Here is a 12,602-nt window from a genome sequence, read left to right on the forward strand (position 1 = left end):
GCTACAACCAATGGAAAGATCACGTCGGAAAGGTGGCCTAGAGAGAGGTCGAGAACCACAACGTAGAAGAATAGAAGAAAATTGAAATAAAATATAGAGACTGGGTTGGGGAAATGGAAAACTGTGAGTGTTTTTCCCCTTATTTTTTTTTTTTTTTTTTCTCTTCCCTCTGTCAAGATTTTTTTTTTTGGAACGAGGAGAAGGGGAAATATGAATTGATGGTATGGACTGTATACATTCCCATTTTTTTTTTTTTTTTTTTTTTTTTTTCTTTCTCCTCCCATGAAGGTATCAATGTAAAGTCTGGACATGAACCCCCCCCCCAATTGACCCCCTTCTTTTTTATTCATATGTGGATATGGAACCCTTATTGGAATGTTTAGTTATGTCCGAAATAGGAGAGGATAAAAAAAATATGTTAGAATGAATATACAAGAGAATATAAATAATACAGCACTATATATTATTAAATAGATCAGGATAGACCACCCTGGGCTTTTTATTTTTTTTTTTTTTTTTTTTTTTTTTTTTTTTGAAACACAAATAAATTAAACACTTGACCACGTACATCACTGTACACATATAAGAATATTGAGAGGGGTTAGTCTATGGGGGGAGGGGGAGGGGGGTAGAAAGGGAGATTATTGGCACTATTGTACATATGAAAGAATATTTTTCTTTGTTTTTTTTTTTTTTTCTCTTTTTTTAATAAATAAATATAAGGACAACGGGGGGGGGGGGGAGTGAGACATGGGAAATAAAAGTGACATAATTAAGTTAATAGCACGTCACATAAAACACAGTTTTAAATTGAGAATCTGCACTTTCACATAGTGGGGATTAGGTAATGCACATAAGGAGGTTCAGGTGGGTCAAGGCTGGGAATATGAAGATGCTGTATTAAAAAAGGGGAAAAGAAGAAAAAGGGATAAGGAGAGAAACAGAAGGGGGGAACTATGGAAAAGAAGAGATGATGAATATATAAGAAAAAGGGGGGGAGGTTGGAAGGGAAAAGATTTATACTAGATTTAATAAATAGAAGGGATACTCATAAATTTAACTCAATAATGATATAGGAAATAAGAGGATCATGAACAACAATGATATTAATGTTTGACTTTCTATTAATGTGAAAATAACCTGTTAAAGTATATGGGTTATGAAGTGAAAACTAGATATGTCAATGATGGGTGTATATAAAAAAGAGAATTATGAGGAAATGGGAATGGGGAAAGGGGAAGGCTGAAGGATTTTGGAGGTAGGGGAGGGATACTAATATAGAGATCAGAAAGTGAAGGGGAGGGGAAAGGAGGGAAGGGAGAAGAGTAAGAGAAGGGAAAGGAGAAAGGGGAGATCACAGGGTAAATAAGACTGGAAGGGTTTAAAGAGGAATTTAATATAGTGAGGAAGGGCAGCAGGAGCTTAGCCACTCTAGCCTTTGGAGGTCAATTCCCCCTATTTTCGGTAACTACGGGATAATTGAAATCCCACGTAGAAGCCGTAACATAAAATTCGTACCTCATAAGACCCCTATAGGAGGAGTTGGTTGAGCTCTCTCCTTATTTTTATTTTTTATTTAATTAATTATTTATTTATTTTTCCCCCCTTTTTTTTTTTTTTTTTTTTTTTTTTTTTTTCTTCATTGTTGTCTGTTCCCCCCCCCCCCCCCCTCTCTCAGCTACCGGCCAATCCGGGTGCGTTAGATGGATACAATAAGGATCACATCTCTAAATGTTAGAGGACTCAATATCCCAGAGAAGCGGAAAATATTATTAAACGAACTAAAATCTCTCAAAACGGATATAGGATTTATTCAGGAAACACATTTTAAAGAGGGGGTATCTACATATCTTCAAAACAGGAATTTTCCCAATGTATACCAGGCCTCTAATAAGGAAGCTAAAAGTAAAGGGGTGGCAATCCTAATAGCAAGTAGAATACCATGGTCCTTAACGGATAAATACGCAGATCCAGGAGGGAGATTCTTATTTCTTAAAGGGAAAATAGGGGGCGAGAATGTAACATTAGCGACGATTTATGCACCGAACATACATCAAGATAGTTTCTTATCAAAGGTGATTACTAAACTGATGCACTTTAAAGAGGGCAAATTGATATGTGGTGGAGATTTGAATATAGCTCTGAACCCAAAGGAAGATACCTCAGTAGGGACGTCGTCAGTATCAAATAAAATTAGGAAACAAATCATAAAAAAACTATTTGAATTTCAGTTAGTAGATGGATGGCGCACATTACATGCAGGAGAGAAAGACTATACATATTTTTCAAACCCACATCAAATATATTCAAGAATAGATCTATTTTTGATACCTCATCAGTGTCTACACTTGATAAAGGACATTTCAATTGGAAATATAACTTGGACAGATCACGCCCCAGTAACAATGGAAATAACTTGGGGAGAGGGAACTCAGACGTCAGAGCGGAGGTGGAAATTAAATGAGAGTTTACTACAGAATCCCGATATAATTGAAGACGTAAAAAAAGAAATAACGTGGTATTTCCAGACAAATGATAATGAAGAAAGTGATCCGGGAATAGTTTGGGAAGCCCATAAATCAGTGATCCGAGGGGTTTTAATTAAACATGGCTCCCGAGTTAAGAAAGCTAGAGAAAAACAAATAAAAGAACTATTAGAAAAGATACAGAGATTGGAGATACAACATAAAAAAAAGACAGAAACGGGTATAGGAATTGAATTAACACATTTAAGAAGACAAGTAGCGGATCTCTTGAGATATAAGGCTGAAGCGGTTCTACAATATGCAGAGAAGATGACATATGACTCAGGTGATAAATGTGGGAAGTTACTAGCAAAAAAATTGAAAAAATTACAGTCACGGTCATATATCCCATTTATTAAAACCAAAGAAGATAAAAAATTCCACCTTTCAAAAGAAATAGCACAAGAATTTAGGAAATACTACGCCGCGTTATATAACCTTCAAGGGAAGGAGAACCCCTCTGGGGCTGTTGAGAAATATATATCTTCAGCAGGTCTGACTAGATTAACATCTCCAGAGCGAAGAGATTTGGGAAAACCAATTACTCTGGAGGAAGTGCAATCAATAATGAAAACAATAAAACAGGGTAAAGCTCCAGGCCCAGATGGGTTCACCATACAATATTACAAAAGCTTTAGTACACTATTAGGGACATACATGACTAAATTGTTTAATACAGTAGGACAAATAAGAAGGTTACCCCCGGAAACGTTACTAGCACATATTACGATTATCCCAAAAGAAGGGAAGGATCCAGGGGCATGCACCAGTTATAGACCAATATCATTAATAAATGTAGATATTAAAATTCTGACAAAGATCTTGGCATCACGTATACAGCCCTATTTATCTAAACTGGTACATTTGGATCAGGTCGGGTTCATCCCAAATAGAGAAGCAAGGGATAGTACTATTAAAGTGTTAAACTTAATAAATCAAGTAAAAGAAAAGAAGATATCGAGTGTTTTCTTGAACTCAGATGCAGAGAAGGCATTCGATCGAGTGAATTGGGAGCTTATGTTGGGAACAGTAAAACAAATGGGATTAGGAGAGCGGATGGCTCAGTGGATAGCGGGGGTGTATGCGGGACCCAGAGCTTTGGTAAAAGTGAATGGGGTATACTCTGAGCCTCTAGCAATTACAAATGGTACTAGGCAGGGCTGCCCCCTGTCGCCTTTATTATTTGCACTGACATTAGAACCATTATTAAACAAGATTCGACAGAACAGAGATATAGTGGGTATTCAAATGGGAGGGAGGGAATATAAAGTATCGGCCTACGCAGATGACATGCTCTTCTCCCTAACAAAACCACAGATATCCCTTCCAAATTTAATGAAAGAAGTAGAACTCTACGGGAGGATGTCAAACTTTAAAATAAATTATAATAAATCTGAAGCAATGGGGGTCGCTCTGCCAGGGTCGATTAAGAATGGCTTGGAATTTAGTTTTAAGTTTAAGTGGACGACGAGGGCATTGAATTATTTGGGTACTCAAATGCCACCAGATTTAAAGGATACTTTTGAACTAAATTTTAAGCCATTATTGGGTACAATCAGAACAATGTTAGATGGATGGAGTAGAGGGATGCACTCTTGGTTTGGGAGATCTAATATTTTGAAAATGAGTGTAGTGCCAAAGTTTTTATATCTTTTTCAAGCTCTACCAATTCAGATCCCCATGTCGTACTTCAATCAAATTCGGGCCTTATTTACAAAATTTATATGGGGGAGTAAAAGGCCCAGGATTGGTAGGAAATTATTGATCCTACCCAAGAAGGTGGGAGGGATATCAGCACCGGATATGTTAAAGTACTATCACGCAGTCCAGTTGGGCAGGATAGCAGATTGGAGTAGACATGGGGATTATAAATTGTGGATCACTATAGAGCAACAAACGTGCCCTGTACCGTTAGATAGGGCAATATGGTGCTATTCTGCGTTACCCCTTACAGTTAAAACTCACCCAACGATAGGACCAACTTTATGGACTGGAAATAAAATATGTCATAATCCGAACTTCTCAACTAATAATTCCCCCCTCTACCCAATAATAGGAAATCCAGAATTCCAGCCTGGTATGGAATCCCATATACTCAAGAAATTAAAAGAAAAGGGTAGATTTCAAGCCTCCCACTTTCTGGGGGAAAGGGGGTGGATGACAATAGGAGAAATAGCACAAAGGGGAGGGAGCGGCGAGATACCGATATGGCAAGCGCGACAGGTACGACACTTTCTGGAGACTCTGGATGGTGCAGAAAAGTATAAACGGGCACTTACAAAGTTTGAGGAGTACTGTGGAGGAAAGGAACCACTAGCCCATATGATCTCTAAAATGTACACATTATTGACTGCACCACCAGAAGACTTTAGAATGTCGAGCCTAGTAAAATGGGAGAGAGATTTAGGCCAAGTTTTTTCCCCAATACAAAGCCAAAATATTATAAATTTAGCATTAAACTCTTCAAGATGCACGAAAATACAAGAATTAAATTATAAAATATTAACAAGATGGTACTATACGCCAGCGCGTTTAAATACATTTTTTCCTGAAATGTCAGATAGATGTTGGAGAGGCTGTGGGGAGAAAGGGACAATGCTACATACATTTTGGGGATGTCCAATAATACAACAATTCTGGGAAACAGTACGGAGAATTACACAAGTATTTACGGAATATCATATTCCAGTTGACCCATCGTTTTTTCTACTACATCATGCTGAAATATATCCGGTGAGATATAAGGGATCAATGATGTGTCATTTGATAAATGCGGCGAAAAGCTGCATTGCAACAAAATGGAAAGATCCCGAGGCACCTCCAATATCTATGTGGCTGAAAAAAGTAAGGAAAATAGGGATAATGGAGAAACTCCTCCCAAAAACAATAGATAAGAAAGAGCAAATTAAAATGATATGGGCACCTTGGGAATTATTTTTACAGTCGGAGGAAGGTAAAAAGTTAATAGGAGAATAAGATAAAGGGCAGTAGATGGATGAAAGAAGGAAAATAGGAGAGAGAACATTTTGCGCACGGATGGAGGATAGCGGAGGAGAGGAGGGGTGTTTTGTATTGTCTTGTTAAGAAAAATTTTTCTTCCCCTTTTTTTTTTTTTTTTTTTTTTTTTCCTCTTCTCCTAATTCTTCTCTCCGGCCTGAGGATAGACGGCTGGAGGAGGGGAATGGGGGAAGAAGGGGGTCTAGAGGTAGGGATGAGGGGGGAGGGAAAGGGGGGATAAAATGAGGAAGGAAGTGCTGCGGGACTAAGGAGGGAATTAGTACTTTAGATAAAGAATAAATGGATACTTAGTGGGAGATGGAATACTCGGGTAGTCTGAAAATTAGTTTAGAAGTAGAAAGTATTTGGTCTATCATAGAGGAATGGATTGAAACTAGTAGTGATACAGATACTATGAATAGTAAATAGAGTTGAAGAGAGAGAATAAATATAATTCTCATATATATGTTGATGTATAGGACTATGCTCAGTCCTCTTCTTATGTTTCCTGTATCACTTTCTTGCTTTTTGTTTTCTTGGAAAAGAAACGAAATAAAAAAAAAGGAAAATTTAAAAAAAAACAAATCATATATTAGGGCTCGTACACACGACCGAACATGTCTGCTGAAACTGGTCCGTCGGACCAGTTTCCGCGGACATGTTCGGTCGTGTGTACGGCCGACCGGACAATTTTCCGGCGGATCGGACAGGTTTCCAGCGGACAAATGTTTCTTAGCATGCTAAGAAACATGTCCGCTGGAAGCCTGTCCGTCGGACATGTTCGGTCGTCTGTACGACTCACCGGACATGTCCGCTCAGCCGAAAGCCCTTGCATGCGTCGAAGTGATTCAACGCATGCCTGGAAGCATTGACCTTCCAGGGTTGCGCACATCGGCGCGTCATCGTCACGGCGACGGCGCTGCCACGTCACCGCGTATCCTGTCCGCGCGGATTTCCGTTTGATGGTGTGTACAACCATCAGACCGAAACTCCGAGCGGACATGTCCGATGAAAACGGTCCGCGGACTGTTTTCATCGGACATGTGCCCTCGTGTGTACGAGGCCTTAGAGTTGTCAAGATCTGGAAGTATGAAAAGTACATTAGTGCTTTGTTATTAACCACCGTAAATCCAGAAATTGGAGCTTAGTGAGCATCACATACAAAGTTGCATGTTTGCTTATACCAGACTGATAAACTCAGAGAAAGTCATTATTTTTTGTATAAATATATTTACTTTTTTTACACTTAACACAGGAGGGAAGTAGAAGGAGGACGGCAACCCTTTTCCCAATTTAGGAAGTCAAAAGAGTTCAGAATTCCAGTAAGTGCGTGTAAGGTCCATTAGTGTCGAGCTGCAAAACTTGTCTGTTTCCGTATGTTCCGTGACGCAGCACAGCACCAGCTTCCACCCACCTTGGGTGAGATTTCAATTCTTGCTGACACTGAGAAATGAACTGTGCGTATAATTCCATACCAAGCTCCTTGTCTGCATTTGAATGGTACTGCATGCAACGGCCCTTTGACTTTCCTCCAAGAGTTGCCTGTGGGACAATCAGAATGTCTCTTGGAAGTTCAATGACTGATACACGCTTCCCAGTATCCGTTTCACTCAATTTTACATTCAGCACTGAGTTCACTGAAAAACAGACACGTCTTAAGCGTTACTAAAAAAAAATGTAATTTTTATATTCAAAAGAACAAAAGAATGTACATGGTTCCATTCCTCAAATACCTAAGGGGATCCTGGTTTTACCTTTGACATATGTGACATAAGAGGTAGTATCCATTTCTCTTAAAGTAACATGATCAGTTTAAGGCTATGCTATTTAATTTGGATATAAAAGGGACACTGATGGAAGCAACTATTACCAAACTCATGTACCATATACGTATTAGCCAACGTCTCTTCACGCCCTCAAAATTAACATGCGCCATCAGCTAGTAAATGGCTGCCTCCTTCTAAGCCTTATCACATTAGGTACTTTTGCTGTTAGACAAGATCTCTTTAATTAAAAGTAGCCACACAGAAGCAATTGAAAAGGGAAATATGTCATAATTAGTTCAACCAAATATCCTAGCAACGGAGTGGCCTCACTTGGTATATGAGGCTGTATGGAAGCTGAGCTCCATTATTACCCAGTGACCTCAAAGGATCCTGCTACAATGTCTACTGACTGTGCTCTTATAGCATCAAACTAAGGGTTGCCATAGATGTGCTGACCAGATCCGAATGCCTATAAGGCATATACCGTATGTTAGCCACCAGTCCCTAAATACAAATGGTCCCATTGTGCAACTGTTCGTGTTTAGGCTATTTTGAAAGGTGGATGGAAGGCTCTGCACATATTGCCAGCATTGGTCTACTGGGGGAGGGGAGGCCTATAGTATTCAGACATGGTTTTCCAACCTCAACACACTTTGGCTGATAGGATCTGAAGATGCCTTATGCCTTATATACATTAAGTTGTATGTATAGCCAATTTTTTTGGTTCCAGAAAAAATAGGAAACGGTTAATACATGTCAGTCTCCTATTTCCCACATCCCATTGGGAAAATTTCCCCTTCACTTCCCATCCAACAAGTGACTCTAACAAGTGTCCCCATTGGAAGCTTTCCTCTTTGTTTTTGTTCCAGCGAAAAACCTAAAATTTCAGAAATTCTCTCACATTTAGTCCTTGTGACAACAGTAACTCTAACTAACTGAAAGTGTGAATATTCCCAGCAGCAGGGGTGTCGCTAGGGGTGGCTACTGGGGCTATAGCACCGAATCTGGGGACCATAGCCCCGAGTCTCTTGCCGCAGAGTCCCTGCCTAACCAGCGGGTCGCAGATGCTGCGGCGAGTGGGCTGGCTGCATGAAAGAGGTGGAGGAGAGAGGTAGAGGAGAGAGGTGGAGGAGAGGAGAGAGGTGAGCGGGCGGACAAGCAGAGATGACATCTCTCTCCGCCCGCTCCACATTAGCGCTCTTCACAGCCGGGCCTCTTCAATGTGGGAGCGAGGTGCGGCGGGGAGCAGAGAAATTACATCATCTCTCACTGCCCGCCACACATCAGCGCTATTCCACCCTCACATCGCGGTGGAGTGGAGGTCACGTGCTTCCAGTCATCGGTGGAGCTCCACTTTACAGCCAAACCTTGCTTTAATGTCAGAGGTGCGACGGGGAGCAGCGAGATAACATCATCTCTCACTGCTCGCCCCGCATCACCGCTCTCCTGCCCTCACTAAATGTACCAGTAATGCCATCCTACCACCAATGCATCATCAATGCACATTTGGTGGCACTGGCTGGCATGGCACGTGACAATCCACATCAGTTGGCAATTGACAACCCACATCTGGTGGTCAGCGATGTGGCAAATGACAATCTGCAAATGGTGGCAAAAGATGTGGCAAGTGAGAATCTGCAAATGGTTGCAGGAGACATGGCAAGTGGCAATCTGCAAATGGTGGTAGGAGACTTGGCAAGAGACAATATGCAAATGGTGTCAGGTGACGTGGCAATCTGCAAATGGTGTCAGGTGATGTAGCAAGTGAAAATCTGCAAATGGTGGCAGGAGACGTGGCAAGTGACAATCTGCAAATGGTGGCAGGAGAAGTGGCAATCTGCAAACGGTGGCAGGTGATGTGTCAGGGACCTGCTGGTGTTGAACGAAGACTTTTGCGTGCGCGCAAGCGTACGCGCATTCCTGTGCAGACTAGACAGAGGCACCTATGCATGCACATTAGCACTACTTGGCGCCAGTGTGCCTTTAAAAGGTCAGATGCTGCAATTGTACATTGCTGTTTGATCTGCAGCTCTGCACCAGTAACTTGTGTATCCGTCTGCCGATTACCTGTATCTGACCCGGCTCTGTCTCACTACCCGCTGTCTCCAGTCCTGACCTTCGGTTTGCCTTTGACCCTGCTTAACCTCCTGTTACCTGCTGCCAAACCTTGCCTGTCATCTGACCACGCTTCAGCCTGCCGTATTAACTACCTGATTACCTGCTCCGACCCGGCTTGTCTGACTCTGCTACTGCCTGCTGCTTTTGCTCTGTGTTGCTCCTGTATCTGACCCAGCTTGTCTCACCCTGCTTCAGCTAGCTACTGATTCTGCCAACTCATCAGGTTGCTGACCTGCAACCACCCTGCTGCCTGCAGTCCCAGCCATCCCTGAAGGGTCATCTTCCTGCTACTGTGACAGCTGCTGCAACTGTTCCAGGCACTCCTACTTCACTGCGCTCTTTAGCTCACTGTCCCCACTCTAGTGGCTCCTGAACCAGGGCTGTAAGAGAGGTCATCTCCTACTAAAGTCAGGCTCAACTACAAAGTACGTTCAGTACATAACATGATGTGGCAAATGACAATCCACATCTGGTGGCAGGTGACGTGGCAAGTAATACGCTGTATCTGGTGACAGGTGATGGTGGCAAGTGACACGCCCAGGGCTTCCACTGATTCTGCATTATGGTGAGTTGAACCACTTCATTATATATTAGACTGTAACAATAGAAACAATGCGCTTCAATCACTCTGACACCATATCATGCATGGTGCCATGATGATTGAAGCACCGCGTGCCCCTCACCCCCCGCGGGCCTGCAAAAGGGTTGGTGACCGCTGCTATGGGCTCTAGCCCCAGATCTTTTGCAGATCTAGCAAGGCCCCCGCCCAGCAGGGACAAATACACTATATAGAAACTAAAACGGGTCAACAATAAAATGTTGTTCCTAAAGAAAACTACTCTGGATTTACATACCTATTTTTGGAACGACATCTTGGCTTGATCCTTTAAAAAAGCATAGGTAGATTACCATACCCCTTTGAATCTGCAAAGGTAAAAGTAGAGGTTTTCTATTAATTAGCTATGCAGTCTAGTCTCATTAAAGTGGAACTACAAGCACGAATATTATGCTCCAATGGTTCAGCGCTTGCAAGCTCCCTCCCCGGCGACCGCATTTTCTCCCTGGCATCTTCTGAATGTCAGTCTTTGGCTGTCTTGATTGGCTGGTGCAAGATGTTATTCATCCTGGTAAACTGCCGTTGTGCCAGATATCTAAACAAAGCTGTGTATGCACATTCTGCAGAGAACTAAGAATAAAACAGGTATGTTTATTTTATTGCAGAAGAGACATTTTATGTCTTTTCTGCAATAAAAAGCATGCCTGCTGACAAATTTCTATTTTTTTGCATTAAGTTCAGCTTTAAAGACAAAAGTAATTTTAATATTTTTTTTAAATCTGCAGCTTTAAAATAATATTCTGTGATCCTACTTCATGTCATAGAATGACAACACTCAGTCCCTGTTTTTCAATTGCTCTCCTGCATTGTCACCCTGTCAAAGTGGAGACTATAAGCAGCCATGTCGATGTTCAACATTTCACTATCGGGAGCTCTGACCTGGGCAATTGCATGCAGAGAATACTGGAGTAGGCACATATACAAAGTAAGTAGCTGCAAAAAGGCCTCAGGAGATCAGCAGCACTGTGATCAAAAATTATGGTGAAAACAGTATAACTAAAAACAGTTTATGGCACACAGCACTTTAGAAAACAGTAAGGAGTTATATATACTTTAATTGGAGAGCCTCAGATGCCCTGCTGTTATCAGTAACACCTCTATTTCTTTCCTACAGTTTTGATAAACAATCTCCATAGTGATAACTGTAAGCTAAAATCAGCTTTCTAGTTGTTTACTGTGAAATAATGTAACTATTAAACAATACACACACAAACACACACACACACACACTTGTATGCTTTATGATAGGAGTATAGGGGGGGGGGGGGGGTCTGGTGTTATCTAGGAGTACAGGGGCATAGGGGGGTCTGGTGTTATCTAGGAGTATAGGGGGGTCTGGTGTTATCTAGGAGTACAGGGCATATAGGGGGGTCTGGTGTTATCTAGGAGTATAGGGGGGGTCTCGTGTTATCTAGGAGTACAGGAGGTATAGGGGGGGCTGGTGTTATCTAGGAGTACAAAGGCATAGGGGGGTCTGGTGTTATCTAGGAGTACAGGGGGCATAGGGGGGTCTGGTGTTATCTAGGAGTACAGGAGGTATAGGGGGGTCTGGTGTTATCTAGGAGAACAGGGGGTATAGGAGGGTCTTGTGTTATCTAAAAGTACAGGAGGTATAGGGGGGGGGGGGTCTGGTGTTATCTAGGAGAACAGGGGGTATAGGGGGTTCTGGTGTTATTTAGGAGTACAGGGGTATAGGGGGGTTTGGTGTTATCTAGGAGAACAGGGGGTATAAGAGGGTCTTGTGTTATCTAAAAGTACAGGAGGTATAGGGGGGGGGGGGGGTCTGGTGTTATCTAGGAGTACAGGGGGTATAGGGGGTTCTGGTGTTATTTAGGAGTACAGGGGTATAGGGGGGTTTGGTGTTATCTAGGAGTACAGGAGGTATAGGGGGGTCTGGTGTTATCTAGGAGTACAGGGGGTATAGGGGGGTCTGGTTTTATCTAGGAGTACAGGGGGTATAGGGGGGTCTGGTGTTATCTAGGAGTACAGGGGGTATAGGGGGGTCTGGTGTTATCTAGGAGTATAGGGGGTATAGGGGGGTCTGGTGTTATCTAGGAGTATAGGGGGTATAGGGGGGTCTGGTGTTATCTAGGAGTACAGGGGGTATAGGGGGGTCTGGTGTTATCTAGGAGTACAGGGGGTATAGGGGGGTCTGGTGTTATCTAGGAGTACAGGGGGTATAGGGGGGTCTGGTGTTATCTAGGAGTACAGGGGGTATAGGGGGGGGTCTGGTGTTATCTAGGAGTACAGGGGGTATAGGGGGGTCTGGTGTTATCTAGGAGTACAGGGGGTATAGGGGGGGTCTGGTGTTATTTAGGAGTATAGAAGGTATGTGTTTGTGTGACTCCAGCTTGTGGCACAGCAATCAATGTATATTGTATAGGTACAAGGAAGTTCAGGTTTTGTTTAACTGTGCCTCTTTAGCCCCTACCACTGTTTGGTCGCCCCCACTTTTTGCTGCGGTGCGCACAGCGCGCTGCAGGTCACTATCTCCCTAAAATGTCCCTCATTCTCAAGTTCCAAAGTTGGGAGGTATGTTAGTACCCTTATTGATTCAAGTGTTGCTGTCATTTTCCATTG

The 12,602-nt window shown here is 42.4% G+C and overlaps 1 protein-coding gene across 1 annotated transcript in view; it reads right to left on the reverse strand.

Annotated features, from left to right (window-relative positions):
• Positions 1 to 6,732: 6,732 nt before the first annotated feature.
• Positions 6,733 to 12,602, reverse strand: part of DTD2 (D-aminoacyl-tRNA deacylase 2) — a 37,538-nt gene continuing 31,668 nt past the window's right edge. Inside the window, exons 3-4 of the mRNA XM_040332292.1 lie at positions 10,261 to 10,330; positions 6,733 to 7,159 (exon numbers count right to left, since the gene is read on the reverse strand). Coding sequence (XP_040188226.1) covers positions 6,834 to 7,159; positions 10,261 to 10,330 — 396 coding nt within the window. The 3' untranslated portion in view covers positions 6,733 to 6,833. The remainder of the gene's footprint in view (positions 7,160 to 10,260; positions 10,331 to 12,602) is intronic.

Source organism: Rana temporaria, chromosome 13 (assembly GCF_905171775.1).
Source record: "Rana temporaria chromosome 13, aRanTem1.1, whole genome shotgun sequence".
NCBI classification, from domain to species: domain Eukaryota; kingdom Metazoa; phylum Chordata; class Amphibia; order Anura; family Ranidae; genus Rana; species Rana temporaria.